The sequence below is a fragment of the Eumetopias jubatus genome, unplaced genomic scaffold (assembly GCF_037043125.1).
Source record: "Eumetopias jubatus isolate StellerSeaLion01/CBP00866 unplaced genomic scaffold, mEumJub1_p1.0 scaffold_11, whole genome shotgun sequence".
Lineage (NCBI taxonomy): Eukaryota > Metazoa > Chordata > Mammalia > Carnivora > Otariidae > Eumetopias > Eumetopias jubatus.
In genome coordinates, this window is record NW_028274817.1 from 107,364,753 (window position 1) to 107,382,244 (window position 17,492).

General features: G+C 39.4%; 1 protein-coding gene across 2 annotated transcripts in view; it reads left to right on the forward strand.

The window, feature by feature from the left end:
* Positions 1–1,405: 1,405 nt before the first annotated feature.
* The window catches only part of KLHL15 (kelch like family member 15), a 35,190-nt gene continuing 19,103 nt past the window's right edge, over positions 1,406–17,492 (forward strand). Inside the window, exons 1-3 of one of the 2 annotated variants that reach the window (XM_028122552.2) lie at positions 1,406–1,453; positions 2,028–2,227; positions 14,664–15,375. In XM_028122552.2, coding sequence (XP_027978353.1) covers positions 14,671–15,375 — 705 coding nt within the window. In that variant the 5' untranslated portion in view covers positions 1,406–1,453; positions 2,028–2,227; positions 14,664–14,670. Of the gene's footprint in view, positions 1,454–1,976; positions 2,228–14,663; positions 15,376–17,492 lie in introns of those variants that run through there. The other variant, XM_028122553.2, reaches the window with a different exon arrangement.

Sequence of the window (17,492 nt, forward strand, 5' to 3'; positions counted from 1 at the left end):
ACTAATCACAGTGGTTTAGGACATCACTCACTGTAGGTATACATACCAGCTACACAGAACACAGACACATTTCGGTTCCTGCTTGAATCAAGAACCTAAGTCGACAGCTCAGTGCTACACTATGTAATGTATACCTCAAAATGTATGTTGGCTAATACACAAAAATCAAAATTCAGCACTTTTAAATGTTCAAGAATAATGTATGAAAACTGAAATGTTTAAAGTTGAATGTATGCCATATTTTAGGGCTTACAGTTTTTTAAAGCTCGTTTTATAGTTTAAGTCAGAAAAGGTAAGCTTATTTCCCTGTTTCCAAAGGATTCAGGTGATTCTCTATTTTTTCCCACGAACTAGTCTACTTCAGCAAAACAGTACACCGTGTGCTATCCTGGCCTCTTGGGAAACATGACATGTTCAAGTTTGCTAGAGAGAGATAATGATCGCTTTTAGCCACACACCTCACTGTAAATTCATCGGGATATTGGTCTAGAGAGAAAATGGCGGCGGGGGGTGGGGGGTGGGAGTAGGAGAAATTCCTCAGTTTAGGATTAGAAATGGGCAATGGATGGCTTAACTCAAGGTTAGTTGTAGAACCACTGGCCTCCAGCTGTGTATTTCTGTCATTTACATTTTTCTCACAGAGATTTCACAATAACAAATTTACAGAACCGTCCTAGTTTTAATATTCTTAAATCAAAAAAGGCGATATTTTAAAAGCATTAACTAGAATTCTACAGCTGATTTACTTAAAAAGAATAACCACCCCCAAAATCACTGCTCTCTGAATGTTCGTCCTTGCCATCTTATTTTGACGCAAATAGAACAGCGTTTTTAGATCCGACATTTCTGTCTGGTGCAGACACGCCGTTTTCTATGAATTTTCCCACCTCTGGGAAATGCATTTCCGAAACGTGTAATTGTTGTGTAATAAGCCAAGTGGAACTATGACGCAATAATCCCCTGCAAATTGCCTTACAAAAATGATGTCATTTGGCGCAGATGTAGTCAATTTTATAACAGGTAGCTATGGCAAGGCTTCCTCCCCGTCGTCGCAGATTCCCCCACCCCCACCGTGGTGTTCAAGATGCAAAAAGACATTTTCCCGGCGTCCCAGTCCTCAACTTGTCGAGGGTGGGCGCATCGCGGTAGCTTGAGCCCACCGCTCGTGCAGACTAAGCGGGACCGCTGCGGGGAGACAAGCACCACCGAGCGTTCCCAGCCCCGACGGCGACGCCACGAGGGAAACCGCGTTGGGCCGGGCCCGCAGTGCAGCGCCCGGCCGCATTATTCCCTCGGTGGGGCCCGCCGGCGTGGCCGGCCTGAACGTGGGGCCCCGCGGGCGTGGGACAGCCCTGCCCCCACCCCGCTCCCACACCCGCTCCCGCTCCCCCGGCGCCGGAAGTGACGCGCGCTGGCTGAAACATGGCGGCATTGGCGCTCGACCAGGGGGAAGGTAAACACCCTCCGGGCCGCGGCCCGCCCGCGGGCCCCCTCGAGGCGCCGATGGGGGCCGAGAGCGCCACCGAGGCCTGCTTTCCAACTCTCGTCTTCCCGCCCTTCGACCTTCCTACCCGCGTGGCAGGCTTCCGCGTTGCGACGACGGCGCATGGAACCCCCTGCCGGCGGGCCCCGCCTCCCTGGGCCGGCCCCGGGCGGCTCCCGCGGCCCGCAGGGGGCGCGCGGCCCGGAGCGGCCCCTGGCTCGTGGCCCCGCACGCTCCGCCCCTTGCCCGCCCCTTTCCCGCCTTCCTCCACCCCCGGCGTGGGTGATCCTGAGGCTCGGCGCGCTTCGGGGCAGAAGCCCGGAGACGCCGTCGTCGACGCCGCTACCGCCGGTGCTTTTGCTGCTGCCCGCGGCCCCCCAGCCCTCTCCCCCGCCCGTGGCCCCGAGTCGGCCCTCCGGCCGAGCCCCGCCAGGCGCCGCGAGGCCCCTGGCGTTGGCAAGGCCGGGCCCGGCCCCGACGCCGCGCCGCCTTGCGCCGAGCCCGACTGTCTCGACTCGCGACTCAGTGCTGTCTTCTTTCCCAGGACTGGTTCCGAGGGGCCCACAGGCGCGCAGACTCGCCCCCCGCCGGAGCGTCCCGGCCCGGCCCGGGAGCGGCCCCTTGTAGAGGTTCGAGGATCCTGCCGAGTGCCATCCCGGCGCCCGACCGCCCACCGCCCGGCCCGCCGGCCCGCTTCTTCCTGATGCAGACTGCCGTCCACTAGAGGTTGGACAGACCCCCGAGGTGCGTAGCCGCCCCTGGCCCTCCGGCCTGCGGGAGCCCGGGCTTCGTCCGCGGCCCCGCGCTCGGCACGGATTCGGTAGCGTTTTCTGCACAGACCCGAGTCAAACATTTGGTAGACGCCGGGACCTAATTTGTCTTTGAGTTTACTTAAATTGTTTGAAATATTTTTTTCAAGGAGGGGGGAAAAAAAACGGAAGAAGCATAATTCAGCCATTTTTTGCAGCACACAGCTGCAGGTACCATGATTATTTTCTCCCTAACCCGTTCCTTCCCTTTAAAAATTCTGTTTATGCCTGAAATAGAACTATGCGAAATGCGAGGCATAAAACGTGGAATCAGAAGGTCTGGGTTCGACTGGGTGACGCTGAGAAAATCGCTTACCGAACATCGGTTTCTTATCTATGAAATCTAGGCAGTAATAGCCACATCACAGGGTAGTGAGGACTATATGAGGTCATATACGTGAAAATAACCTATAGCTGTAAAGTGTTGTAAAAATGCAAAGCGATTTTTTAAGTAACCCTTGCCAGAGTGGTTAATGTTGTAGTGGCTAACTGTTGCTGCCTCTTTTTTTTTTCTTTCGTGTATTATAAGTGTAAGCAATAAGTATGGAATAGCGAAGGAGTGCTGTGAATCGACTGGATATATAATAGTCACGTTGCTTGGCCTTCCTACGAAATGCTAACTGCTTATTTAAATAACGGTATTCTTTAATTCAAATTTAACGTTACTGTGGTGCTTTGCTTTTCATTTTTCTAGGCCGCTTATGCCCTTTTTCTTACTCGGAATATTTATTTAACACTTGATGTTTAGTCTTATGTATTTTCCGAATTTATTTTTGTTGATCTGATTTAATGGTAATTTAGAAAATGCTTCTAAGATATATTCTCTAATTTTAATGGTATTTTTCATATCTAGGGAACAGGATGCCTGAATATATCTACTAATTTGAAAATTGTTTTTTAAGAGCTTACAAATGCATTCAGATTTCTGTAATTCTTAACAGATCTAGAAATGTATAGAAATTTTCAACTTTTTGACAATGTAATAGTGTTTATATAACATAAATCTCTTTTAAATCATCAGCACTTAGTAGGTGCTTAGAACCAGTTCTTCAGTGGGAATTGGTGTTAATTTGCACTCTATTGCTGATTTAACTTAGGAATAATAGAAGAGTAAATATTTGTGGCTTGAGAAATGGGATTTATTATTTGTCAGAACTAAGATATGTGTGTAACAGATCAGTATGGAATAATTCCTATTGGGTACATCAAAAATGTAGTATGGTTTGGCTTAAAAATGGTCCACAAAAAGTGAAAGAGAAGGATTTTTCATAGTATATTGTTATTTTTAGGCAAAAAATGGTTTTCTGAGTTTTTTCTGAAATATTTTATAACCCAATACCAGTTGTTTTTTAGAGTATACTTTTGTGTTTTGTAAAAAGACAAAGATATAAGCGGGCACGATTAAATTAGCAAATGGAAGAGCCTATTTTAATGTGCTAGCTTTTATACACTGGACTTATCATTTGTCCTGAAGATAAAATTTTGGCAAATCACTGCTTTATTGGGAATTTCAAGGTTTGACCTTCTCTCTGCCTTGATTTGGGTTATCTGGGGCTAAAATCTTGGAACCAGGGCTGGCTTGGCTTCATGGGTGTTCAGAAGGGCCCTGAAGTTGGTGTAATAATCTGCATGTAAAACTGGCATTGTACAATATAAAGGTGAACGGTAAAATTCATGCTAATTTTAATTTTTAATTTTTCTTCACTTAGAACGCATTAAACAACAAATAAAAAAACACCATGACAAGTTGAGAGAGACCACAGAAGAAAGGAGAGAGCTTTTTATTTTAGTACCTTTAACAACATTTTTTTCCTGCTTTCGGATAAGGGGGCCCAAATTTTCATTTCACTTGGACTCCCAAAATTAGCTTGCCTCTTGTCAGCTTGCTCCTCACGTTGTAAATATTTTAAGGGTAAATAACATTAACTGGGAGAAGAATGAATATTTAAGGGGTTGAATTAATTTATTAGTATATATTTTCCCTGAACTGGAATGCTATAGTTGGTGTGGGGTTTTTTATTGAAGAGAAATGAGTCATTGGTGAAGCATTGTAGGATACTGGTTAAACACAGAGGCTCTGAAGTGGGGCAGACCCCAACTCCACCACTTAAGAATCATAGCCTTGGGCAAGTTCCTTATAACCTCTGTGAGCTTTTGATTCTTCTCATCTTTAAATCAGGGATGGTTACAGAACATGGAGCGCTATGAAGACTAAATTTATCTCTTCATCCAACAAATATTTATTAAGCACTTATTATGTGCCAAGTGCTGTTATTTCTAGGTTGTGAGGGATACAACAGTCAAAGCAAAACTGAAAAAAAGAAAAAGAAACATAAAAAGCAAACTAATTAAGGAAAAGAGCCTGTTATCTCTATTTTAATGTACTATAGTGGAAAATAAAGCAGAAAGGGAAAGTGAGGATTTCTGGTTGTGGGGGTGGGTGAGGTTTTTGGTTTTTGTTTGTTTGGTTTTTGTTTTGTTTTTTTAAAAGATGGGGTTCGAGCAAGGCCTCACTGGAGTAAAGACTTGAAGGGAGTAAAGACTTGAAGGCAGCCATATATATCTGGGGATGTAGTGATCAGGCAGAGGGAACAGCGAGTGTAGAAGTCTTAAGGTGGGTGTGTGACTGTTTCTAAGAAACAGCAAAAGAGGCCAGTATCTGGGGCAGGGTGAACAAGGGGGGAGAGTAATGGGAGATAATTATTATTACGATCTTAAGAATCGTTGGAGGGGCCTTCATGGTTCATCTTTGCTGTGGGTATATGTTGTACTGCTACTGGTCCAAAAGTGGAAGGCCTTTTCAGAATTAGAAATTTTTACTTTGGAAGAAACTAGAAAAGGCAAGGTATTTCCTCAGATACTCTGTTTTTAATATAAGGCCTTTAAAGCTCATCTGGCTGAATCATTGAAGCAAATAAGAACAGATAGAAAATTTATTCCTTTGTCTCTGATGAAATAAATGAATTTAGTTAATGATTTTACATCATTTAAAGATTTACAGTAAATCTGTATCAGAACATCAAGACCTTCTGAAAGATTTAGTTTGATTATATAATTTTTATAGAAAACTAGAATGTTAACATTATAATGTTGATGATTTCTTGTTAGGATATAACTTAGAAGATTTGGGGTTTTATTGCCCAATAGAGGCTTTTCCTAGAATTCTCACTGGATCCAATCTCTAAAGGCTAGGGAAGCTGTTTTCCATGACATCACTCTTGGACTACTGCTCGTACTGAGGAATAGGCAGAGGAGCATTAAATGAAAATCTTCTGATGAAAAAATAGCATTGAAGCAGGAGTGATTTTTTTCTCGCAAGGTTTCTTGTATTATAGAACGATTAAATGCTAAACATACCTGAAAAGTGAAGTAATTTGGGTAATAGGTGCCAACCTGGGGCTGGAGAACCCAAGAGCCTTCCTAAAAGCTTAAACGGTCATTTGCAATTTGGTACTGAGTTATAAAAACATTTAGATAGACAAGAAAGAATTTCCAGTATTAAACAAATTAAAGTTATGCAGCCTTTCCTCCCATATTAAACTGAGTTGTTTCTCAATTTGAATAGTGTGTCCAAGAGTAAAATGACTGCTAATAGAGCTAATACAGTGAGTCTGTTTTTAAAATTTTCTTGCCTTTTAGATTGAGAAGTTAGCCACTTTGAGATTGCCAAACTTAAAATTTTTTCTTTATAAGTTACAGAAATGGTGAGAAACTTTATGACTCAGAAATTAATTCTATTTTTATCCGTAGTAAGCCTTGCATTTTCTTTTCAGTGTGTGAGTATGGGGTTTTCTGCATTAGGCACCAACTTTGGTAAGCTACCTGTTTGAGGGTGAAGGTAGTATGACAATTTAAATTTTTCATTGAAAAGAAGTATATCAAGCTCTGAGAATCTAGCTTTTGTTCCAAATGGCTTAGGATTTTGTATGAATTTTTAAGGACCTTTGGGAGGAATGTGAAAACATTAAATTAATGCTTATGGCATAAACATGGAGGTTAATTTTGAAACATCTTCTATTTGCCTAGAATTTTGCCTTCAAATCGGAATGGCAGCCTTCTAACTGAAAAGGAAGCATTAATTTCTTTGCCTTTAATTTCCTGTCCAATTTTACCCCCACCAGACTTCTTTCTTTGCTGGTCACTAGAGAGTTTGAACTGTTAGAAATTTCTGTGATATAAATAGCAGTAATAGTCTTCCAGGGCAGAGGTAGGAAGAGTATGTTTTGTGTATATGCATGTGTTGTCATTGATCTCTTGATCATACCATCAGTGGTACTCAAACCTTTTGGTCTCAAGACCTCATTATTCTCCTAAAAATTTTGGAGATCCTAAAGAGCTTTTGTTTATGTGGGTTTTATCTGTTTATATTTACCATAATAGAAATTAAAACTGGAGTATTTAAAAACCCATTACACGTTAATCTAAGTAGCATTTTTGATGAAAATTAAACGTTTTCCAAAACCATATAAAACTTGGTGAGAAGATCTAATTTTTACCTTTTTGCAGATCTAATTAATGTCTGACTTAATGGAAGACAATGGGCTTCTTATCAGCCTCTGCATTTAATCTGTTACCATTATCACACATGTAGCTTCTGGAATACACTGAGAGAATGAAAGTGAAAAAAAACTTTTAAAATTATTACTATGAAAATAGTTTTGACTTTGTGGAGTCCTTTAAGGGGATGAGGACCCCATTTGTCCCTGGACTACACTTTGGAAATTGCTGTATTAATCATTTTTATGTGTAGAAAATATGAGGCTTTCTTTTTTTTCCTAATCAGTGCCAAGTTGATGAAACAAGACAAACTCTTCAATATTTCTTTCCTAGTAGTGTATGTCTTGTCACTAGTTTAAGTTGGTTCCGCTTTTGAAAAAAAACAGCCATTTGAAATTCTAGAGGCCAAGTTTCAAATATATACATATGTGGGTTTATAAACCATGATTTCCTTTAATCTGATGGTCCATTTTTGAAAAGTGAGGGTACAGAATTTCTGTACATTGAACATTTTGTATGTCAGTAAATCAGAGCCCCTTAATGGATTTTTTTTCACCATCCTTCATTGATTTATAGTTCTTATTTGAGCTTAGTTTTACAGTGATTCATTTTTATGATTATTCCATAAATTGCTATAATTCTTACAGAATTCTTATGCATAAGTTTTTATATGTTTTTGTATTCCTATACTTTCCTTTTTCTAATTAATGTTTTTTTGCTTATATATGTGTTTTGTGTTTTTATTTTAATTTAAGCCTCACTTTTTTTTTCTTTCCTTTGTAGCTTCCGGGGTATGGATTGTGAACAAGTTGGTTTTGTTTCACGTGTTCATTTGTAAGTTTGGCTCTTTGATGCCTTAAGCATTGATGTAGATCTGTGCTGTTCAATAGAATATAATACAAGATATGTGTAATTTTAAATTTTCTCATAGTCACTTTTTTTTAAGTAAAAAACAGGTGAGATTACTTTTAGTATATCTTATTTAACCCATTATATCCAAAATATTATTTCAACATGTGATCAGTAGAAAAATTTGTAAATTGAGATAATTGACCCTTTCTTTTTTGGACTAACTCTTCAAAATCTGGCATCCATTTTATACTTACAGCACATGTCAATTTGGACTAGCCACATTTCAGGTGCCCCATAGCCCGGTGGCTAGTGGCTTGTGTATTGAACAGCACAGATGTAGAGTAGCTACTCTGGTTAGGGCGGAAGAACTTGAACAGCCCGTAAAAGCTAGAAAATCATACTTGTGTGATGAGAAAAAATGGGAAATAATGCCATTGCCAAATGAAGTCCAGTGTTTTGACTACCAGTACATCTCCTAATCTCTTATAAACTTACCTAGGGAGGTGTGGGATCTGTAGCAGTGATTTTGAGGGGTATCAAGTTCCTTTGGTTCCTTTGGTTTTGTGAATGATAAAGGAGCAATAGGCAAGAAGTGGACAATGGAAGCCAAGATTGAGTGACCTCTGGTGGAGTGCCTTGCTCTGGGCTAGGCATTTAAATGAATTCATTTAATCACCACCGCAACTCAATAATAAGGTGGTGATGATAATTCCTAATGTGTAGATGGAAACTGAAGTCAGGAGTTAACTGAAATTCTCCAGGTCACGCAGTGGTAAGTACTAGTGAGCACTCTTAATTTCAAAAGTTTTGCTCTTTCCAACAGAATACAAATTTCTTTGTATTTTTTTGCAAATCGGATTCTAGTTTTATCTCTCTAAATAGTTGTATGACCTTGAAATTTTTCACCTGTCAACCTTAGTGTCTTTATCAGGTTAGAGTTGGCCTGGGTCCTAAGAGACTTCGCTGTTAAGGCAGGTTGGGGTTTGAAGGAAGTGCTGTGGCTAAGGAGAAGGATTTTTCCAGAGACAACCAGACTCTTAAAGGGTCAGGTCTATTATATTGGTTCCAGTAGCACCAACAGAAGGGGCATAGTAAGCCCTAACATTATGGTGTCCTTAAGGGCCACATATTGTTCTTGAGTCTTTATGTGTATTAATTCATGTAAGTATTAATTCATGTAATCCTCACCACACCCTTATGAGGAAGATTCCACTGATATTGATGTCACTTTTTACAGATGAGGACGTTAGAGCACAGAGAGGGTAAATAGCTTGCCCCAAGGTCACACAGCTGGTAAGAGGTAGAACTGGGATTCAAATATGGCCCCTAACTCCACACCTGTACTCTTTAACTCACTACTTCCATTTAGAGATTAAATGTTGGTCAGTTAATCACCGAGCATTTTATCATTTTCTGCTTGTACACATGCTTCCCATTAAAATGTAAAATACTGCTGCCGCTCTAAAGCTGTTAGTTTTATTGATAGATGCACCAAGCTTTTTCATGTAGAAAAGAAGTTACTGAGATGTCCCAGCTATCACAAATTAGTTTTAGAAGTCAATTTAGATCAAGTAAACTTGACAAATGCATTGCTAAGACTTGAAAAATAACTATAGTTTATTTAGTCTGCATGCCTACGTAACTGCATTATACCTCTGTCGGAGAATAAGTGACAGATTTATGACGAAAATTTTTGAGTTCATCATGTTCAATGCTCTCAATTTTACAGATGCAGAATAAGACCAAGAAGGTTTGGGTAACTTAAAGTGTAGTAATCTCTGTTCTAAAACCCTGTTAGTTAGGGACCTTGACTATAATACCAAGGAAAAACCCACCTAAGGTAGTAAAAAAGGAATTCATTCTAAGCATGGAAGGACTTCTCTTAGAACCTGGGGACAGGAATAGAGGTTGGCCTAGCAACTGGAAAAATGAGGATGTTGGGGAGCACTCCCTGTCCTCTTGTCTTAGCTTTATTCTTCTTTCTCATTTCACTGGCTTTCTCTGATACTCAACCCGCATGGCAGGCAGAAGTTGGTGCCCACAGCTGCTCTTTGACATGTTCCAGTTCTAGTCCTACACAGTGCACATCTCTTTTTCCCTTTTCTAAATTCTTGACGAGAGAGAGTTCATCTTAATGCCTATTTCTCACCCCAGTCTGACCTTATGTGACCGGACAGGATCACAGAGTGGAAGCCTGCCTGCTTGGAGTCCCCCTTAGTGGGCTGGGTGCCCAGAGGAGTACTGGTGCTGTCCTTAAATTTTTAGGGTCTTTTGACTCCCAGTTTACCAGTCATTCTCCTTTTCTTCCTCCCCCCCTTCTTTGCTCTATGGTGTTTCTACCATAGTAAGTATCTGGAACCATTAGATTGCTTCTTTTGAGAAAGCATAGTTTCTCCTTTTATTTTTTTTTGAATTATTAATTTTTTTATTCAAGCACAGTTAACAATACAGCCTTATATTGGTTTCAGGTATACGATATAATGATTCAACAATTTTATGCATTTCTCAGTGTTCATCAAGAGAAGTGTACTCTTAATCCTCTTCATTTCACCCATTCCCCCCACCAACTTCCCCTCTGGCAACCATCAGTTTGTTCTCTGTATTTAAGAGTCTGTTGTCTCTTTTTTTCCTTGTTCATTTGTTTTTTAAATTCTGCATATGAGTGAAATCATATGGTATTTGTCTTTCTTTGACTTACTTGGCATTATACCCTCTAGGTCCATCCATCTTGTTGCAAATGGCAAGATTTCATTCTTTTTTTCTTTTTTATGGCTGAGTAATATTCCGATGTGTGTGTGGGGTGTGTGTGTGTGTGTGTGTGTGTGTGTGTGTGTGTGTGTGTGTGATATATATACATCTCCACATTCTTTATCCATTCATCAGTCTGTAGACACTTGGGTTGCTTCCATATCTTGGCTATTGCAGATTTATATTAATCTGTTATTTTGATAGTGCCTAAAATACCATATATTTCACTTGTCAAAGTAACCCTCTCTATTCAACAGCTATCACTATCTAATAAGGTCTCAAACAGCTATTACTGACCTTCCTGAAAAAGGTTCCATCTAAAGGACATTTTTAAAAGGAGATACTATGCTGCAATAAACACAGAGATGCATATATCTTCTTGAATTCATGTTTTCATTTCTTTGGGCAAAACTTTTGAAATTAAGAGTGCTCACTGTGGAAAACAGTATGGAGCTTCTGTAAAAAATTAAAAATAGAATTACCAGGGCACCTGGGTGGCTCAGTTGGTTAAGCGACTGCCTTCGGTTCAGGTCATGATCCTGGAATCCCGGGATCGAGTCCCACATTGGGCTCCCTGCTTAGCGGGGAGTCTGCCTCTCCCTCTGACCCTCCCCCCTCTTGTGCTGTCTCTCTCTCTTTCATTCTCTCTCTCTCAAATAAATAAAATCTTAAAAAAAAAATAGAATTACCATATGATCCAGTAATTCCACTTCTGAGTATTTGCCCAAAGAAAATGAAAACATGAATTCAAGAAGATATATGCATCTCTGTGTTTATTGCAGCATAGTATCTCCTTTTAAAAATGTCCTTTAGATGGAACCTTTTTCAGGAAGGTCAGTAATAGCTGTTTGAGACCTTATTAGATAGTGATAGCTGTTGAATAGAGAGGGTTACTTTGACAAGTGAAATATATGGTATTTTAGGCACTATCAAAATAACAGATTAATATAAAACAAAGCAGTCTGCTCTCAAGCATATGAACGTTAATGTCCAGTCTTGTACTACTGAATCTCCATTAAATGTGACTTATATCTTGATAAGTCAGAGTGATAATTGGTGATCCTGAGAAAGATAATGAAATATCAAATATTTCATCTGGTTTAACTTATTGTGTTTTCTAATTCCACTTATTTTGAAAATTGATCATTAGTGTGATGTGGGTAGTCCTCTATTAACAATAATGGTTGGTTATTCAGATACCACACTGTGTGATGTTCCTTTTGTTCCTGGTACGCAGTTGTGTACATATGCCTCATATCACTTGGAAAATTCTAAGTTCTAATTCTAATTTTAAAAATAATTCAGGAAAAAAACCCAGTAGCTTACTTTCATCTTGAATGTATTAGTAAAGTTGTTCTGCCAAGCATTGCTTACAGAGTCTAAAATATTTTATATCTCTTTTCCAAATGATAAACAGCCCTCTTGTGTTCTGCCTTTCCAAAATGAAAGTATAGCTTTTGGATTAATGGAGTACTAATAAAAAACTTGATAATAATTTCACCTTGTGCATACTTTGCTGTCTTAGGTAAGTAAACATACTGTGTCATTTAACCAATAAGACTTGAAGGTAAGTTAGGGACAAACTGGGGCAAGAGGCACCTAGAATGCCTCTTGGTAAGATGGGGAATGCGGAAGAAAGAACTGATTGGGAGAGGGTAGAGTTATGACTGTTTTTAGACATGATCATTGACTATTTTTAGACATGATTTTGAGATCCCAGTGGGGCACCCAGAGGTATTTAGTGGACCATTCACCACTTGGACAGAGATGGTCAGTGTAGGGTAAAGGTAGGTAATAGGAGAAATCATGGGTTTAGATGAAGTCATTTAAGGAGACGCAGAGTTTAGATGAGAAGAGAAAAGGTCTGAGAACAGAATTCTGGGGAATGCCAGTGTTCATTCAAGAAAAGTGAGCCCAGGAAGGAGATTGAGAAATAAGCAGCCTAGGAATAGGAGGACAATCAGGGAAATAGTATCGTGAAACTGAGCGAGTGATGAGCCAAGGAAGGCAGTCATGCTGCAGAAGGATTCTGAGAAATAAGGGGCTAGGATATAATCATTGGATATGGCAATTAAAGTTTTTTTTAAAGATTTTTAAAAATGAACTTTCAAAATAATAGTACACTTTTGTGGCAGATAGATTAGAAAACAGTTTAGCAAAAGGGAAAAAATTAGAACTGCTTGGTATTCTACCATCCCAAGATAACCATTTTTAACATTATGGTATATTATCCTTTCAGACTTTTTTCTTGCTGATTAACAAAGGGTTTTCTTTTCTTTAAGATGACTTTAGACTGGGATAACTGCTGAATCAATGGGTTAATAGATCAAGAAATTAAACATAGGGTGTCACAGATAACATATTGATGATACAAAGTAGAAAAAAACAGTGATAGCCTACTCGCAAGAGTGGAGAAGTAGTGCTTTTCGCATGGCCATGGAAGCTGCCTTTTCACTGCCAAATCCAGGGTGCAGAGGGGATTCCCGAAAGGCACATACCTCCATGCCTAACATAATGCCGGAGGCGCTCTTGCGGCAAGCAGAGGAGGAGGCATTGGTAATAGAGTGGGGAGATTGGAAAGGAAAGCACTTGGGAGATTGGGTCTAATACCAGAAGGTCTGAGCTGGAAAAGGACGGAAAGTAAAGTTTGGAAATGATAAGCCAAGTGAAAAGAGAGGCAAAGGTTAAGCCAGAGTGAAAAGTTGACAGTTTAGATTTTAGATGGGGACCAGTTTTAGATTGTGGTGAGATCTAGTACGTGTGGGAATACGGTTTTAAAATGGAGTAAGGGGAGAGGTTGTAGGAGTTGAGGCGACCAGGAAAATTGGACTTCGTGGGTTTTGTACAAGTGATCTTATGTGAACACTGAAGACGTGGAGAACATGAGTCTTAGCTGGGTGCCGAAGTTGTCCGTGAACATGTGGGCGAGAGTCATTGATCAGGATGTGGGTAAGTGATCAGTGAGAAGGAGCAATAGAAGATGGATTTTTATCTGAGCAAAAGGCCATGTTTTAGAAAAAGGACAGTAGCAACCTAAAAGAAGACTTAGAAGGTAGGTTTAATAAGCTATCAAGGAGTATTTTTTTGTATTTAAATCTGACTGTGGAGAAAACTTTGTGACCGGCGGGAGCTGGTAGGGGAGTTTGTTGACTCTGAAGCCTGGTTCCACAGGGCACAGACTAAAGGGTGGGGAGGGAACTGGGGGATGGGGGGCGGAGCTGCGTGAGGGTGAGAGGAGAGGATAAGCGGCCCTTGGCCTGGCCAGCAGCGTGGGAGGGAGGGTAGTTGTGTGAAAAGGAGAAAATTACTTTGCTTCATAAACAGTCTAAGAAACTGAATTAGTTTATTCTGGTTAGGAGATCTCATTATCGTTCTACTATCTTGGCTTCATTTCTTGGGTATGCAAAAATGTGGTTTCATTCCCTTCAAAAATTGTATATTTATATTTTAAATATATAAGCAATGTGTGATCACTGTTTTTTAGAATAAGGTTAATGAGGTAAGTAAAAAGGAAAAGGAGTAAACCTCAGTTTCTTGAAATCTTACCACCCGGGGATATCATTTTGGTATATATTCCTCCAGACTTTTCTCCTCTCAACATACACATGTGTATTTAATTTTGGAAAATTCACCGAGTAAACTGCAGTTGTCTGCTTCATTGTTTTTTCACATAATAATACCTAATAAACATCCTTTGTCAGAATAGGTAGATTGCTGCCATCGTTTTTAGTTGTTATAGTAATCCATTAGAGAACTACACCACATTTATTTAATAATCTGTTGTTGGGCTTTTGAACGTTTTCCATTTTTTTATTATAAGTAAGGCTAGAACTAAAAATCTTGTGTGTACAATTTGGCATATTTATCTGATTATTTCCTTTGGGTAAGTTCCCAGGTTTTTTCAAGGTCAACAGTGGTACTCTTTGGTTCGATTTCTTTTTTGTTGCTTTTTCTCGTAATTTAGCATTTGGCTGAAAAATCCTTTTTGTGTTGACTATTTGGGGACATACTGAAATATATTTGGTGAACAGTGTAAAATCAGTGGGCTAGGCATATATTGTTTGTAAGATATGCAATAGACTTTTTTCCCCAGGTAGGGAAGCCAAAAACATTAGCCTGCAAACCTTTAGATTGTCTTCTCCCAAAGGGCTTGTACATTTAAGACTTAGGCAGTGGAATTGAGATAATTATGAAAAATTGTTTAAGCTCTTAATAATGTCTTCAGAATGCATGGAAATGATTAACACAGTTTTCTTTGATTACCTTTTTTCCAGGTGATTCATGGCAGGGGACGTGGAAGGATTCTGTTCCTCCATCCATGACACCAGTGTCTCTGCTGGGTTCAGAGCACTGTATGAGGAGGGATTGCTTCTTGATGTCACTCTGGTTATTGAAGATCATCAGTTCCAGGCCCATAAAGCACTCTTGGCCACCCAGAGTGATTACTTCAGAATTATGTTTACTGCAGACATGAGGGAGCGAGATCAGGACAAAATTCATTTAAAAGGTCTCACTGCTACTGGTTTCAGCCACGTCCTTCAATTTATGTATTATGGAACTATAGAACTGAGTATGAATACTGTTCATGAGATCCTTCAGGCTGCCATGTATGTTCAACTTATAGAAGTGGTGAAGTTCTGCTGCTCTTTTCTATTAGCGAAAATCTGCTTAGAAAATTGTGCAGAAATTATGAGACTCTTAGATGATTTTGGTGTAAACATCGAGGGAGTCAGGGAGAAGTTGGACGCCTTTCTGCTAGACAACTTTGTGCCACTCATGTCCAGGCCTGACTTCCTGTCTTACCTGAGCTTTGACAAGCTCATGTCTTATTTGGATAATGATCATCTGAGCAGGTTCCCAGAGATAGAGCTGTACGAGGCTGTGCAGTCTTGGCTGCGGCATGATAGAAGACGCTGGAGACATACCGATACCATCATTCAGAACATCAGGTTTTGTTTGATGACCCCATCCAGTGTTTTTGAGAAGGTTAGTGCATTTGAAAGCAATAGACAGGACTCATCGTTCAGTTAAGGCAGTATGTTTTTGTAGGTAAGATTCCCAGGCTTGGTCAGGAGCAAAAAAGAGAAGAGTTTATAAGAATAGTTCATGGATAAGCAGTCTAATTTGTTGTAGCTTGTGCATTTAGGTTTTTAAAAACACATTTTGTGGGTGAAAGATGAACCAGGTAGGTAGTAGAGTAGTTTTGTTTTGAAAGTACTTTTAAAGTTGAAGCATAATTATTTAACCCAAAATATTCCAAGTTTGCTTTAGCTTTTTCTTTCCATAAAGTAATTAAATCTAAACTGGGTCGGATTAGCTCTGTTTTTAAAAATTAATTTAAGTAATACATGCTGAAATTAGAGTTGAGAGGAGTTTTTGTAGTTTTGAATGATGTACATTAATGCAGTTTCGTATTCCTCTAAAATGTAGTGAGTAAACATAAAATAGCTCTTGAAAAGCAGTAGGCCCTAGTGGTGATGCTTCCCTACCCTTACCTAGTTGATTTTCTTCCCTACTCTTAAGTAGTTCTGTTTTTTCCCCTGTTGCACTATGAATACTAACTAAATTTAACCATGAAGACATGTTTATGTCTAAAACCATTGTTTTGGCATTTCTAACTAAATAGACTATAAATCCTCTGCCTACGTTGATCAAACATCCCTGTGCACATTTTACCATGTAATAGTTCTGCTATCTGAAAAATAGTCTTTCTCCAAAACAACCTTGGCCTTTTTGCATGAAAGCATATTTCGTTTTTGTATCAGAGTCTCACTTGTGATCCTTTCTTGCTGAAAGGAGAGAAAGCAGTTTCAGTAATTGCTTAACTTAATTGGTTTCTAATCACATGGTTACCTCTGGGGCTCTGTTTACCTCTTGCATCTTTTCTTCTTTCTAGAAAGCACACTTAAAGCTTTGGTTCGACACCCTTCATGTTAAATAGTTCTTCAGCTTTAGTTACCACAGCTGGTGATTAAAATACAATATTTGCAAAGGAGGGCTGTTTACACCGTTTGAAAAATAAACAAATTTGTGCCTTCAGATCACACTCAGCAGCCTGGCATGTTCCTCCCCCCCCCCCCCCCCAAATGCTGTGAAGTGTCATTAACTTATACTTTCAATAGAGAACCCAATTTTATGGGATTTTATCTTTATTCTCAGAATGTACTTGATCTGGCAGAAATCATTGAAACTAAAGAATACATTTCTTAATTACTTTTTGTTGGGTGATAATCGGCCCCACATCAACTATGTAAATCATTTGTCTCTGATTTGATTTTTTTCCTTACTATTGTTTTTATTGCTCTCTTTCCTTGGGGAATCCTGTTTTGTCTTTATACATTAGATGCAACTGCACTCCCACTACTAAAACAAAAACCCTCCAACTTTAGTCTAGATGGAAGTACTGGTGAAATAAATAAAATTTCTCCTTCTGTGGGACAATATGATGAAATTGTTAGCAGTAAATGATTTTTAAATGCTCAGTGCCGAGCCTTTTTATATTCTAATTACCAGTTCAAGCTGGTCAGTAGTGACAGTGGCTGAAGTGAAAGTTAATACCATTGGGTAGTTTTGTAAATTATATGAAACATCACTTGTACCTTCTGATGGATTTTGTTTGCTTAAATAGCATAGGAGGTGGTTATTCACCACTGGCCAGGTATTGGGTAGATTTCCTCAGAATAAAAATGTTAAGGCTTCCTTCTTGAGTTAATTTCTTAGGAAAACTTAATAAGGCCCTGGCCACAGAGGAATCTTTATTTTTTGTAATATTAGAAATCTTTTAGTTTTATTTTAGTAATACTGGTAAGATAAATGGAAGGTAGTCAGTGATTCTTAGCGATGTATGAAAGTTAATGCTTATCAAAGGAATCTGTGGCTTTCTCTTAAAATTCCAATAGAGTTTAACATACATTGTAATACTAGTTTCAGGAGGGATGTATGGCTTTCTAAATTTTGAAAACACTGCTTAAGCAGATTTTTGAGAGCTTATCTCTAGAAATAAAACTTCATAAACCAAACTAAAATGGAAAATTGGGTTGGGAAATAAGAATTTAAACTATTTTGCACCGTACTAATTTGAGCTCCCTTGCAAATAGGGCCCA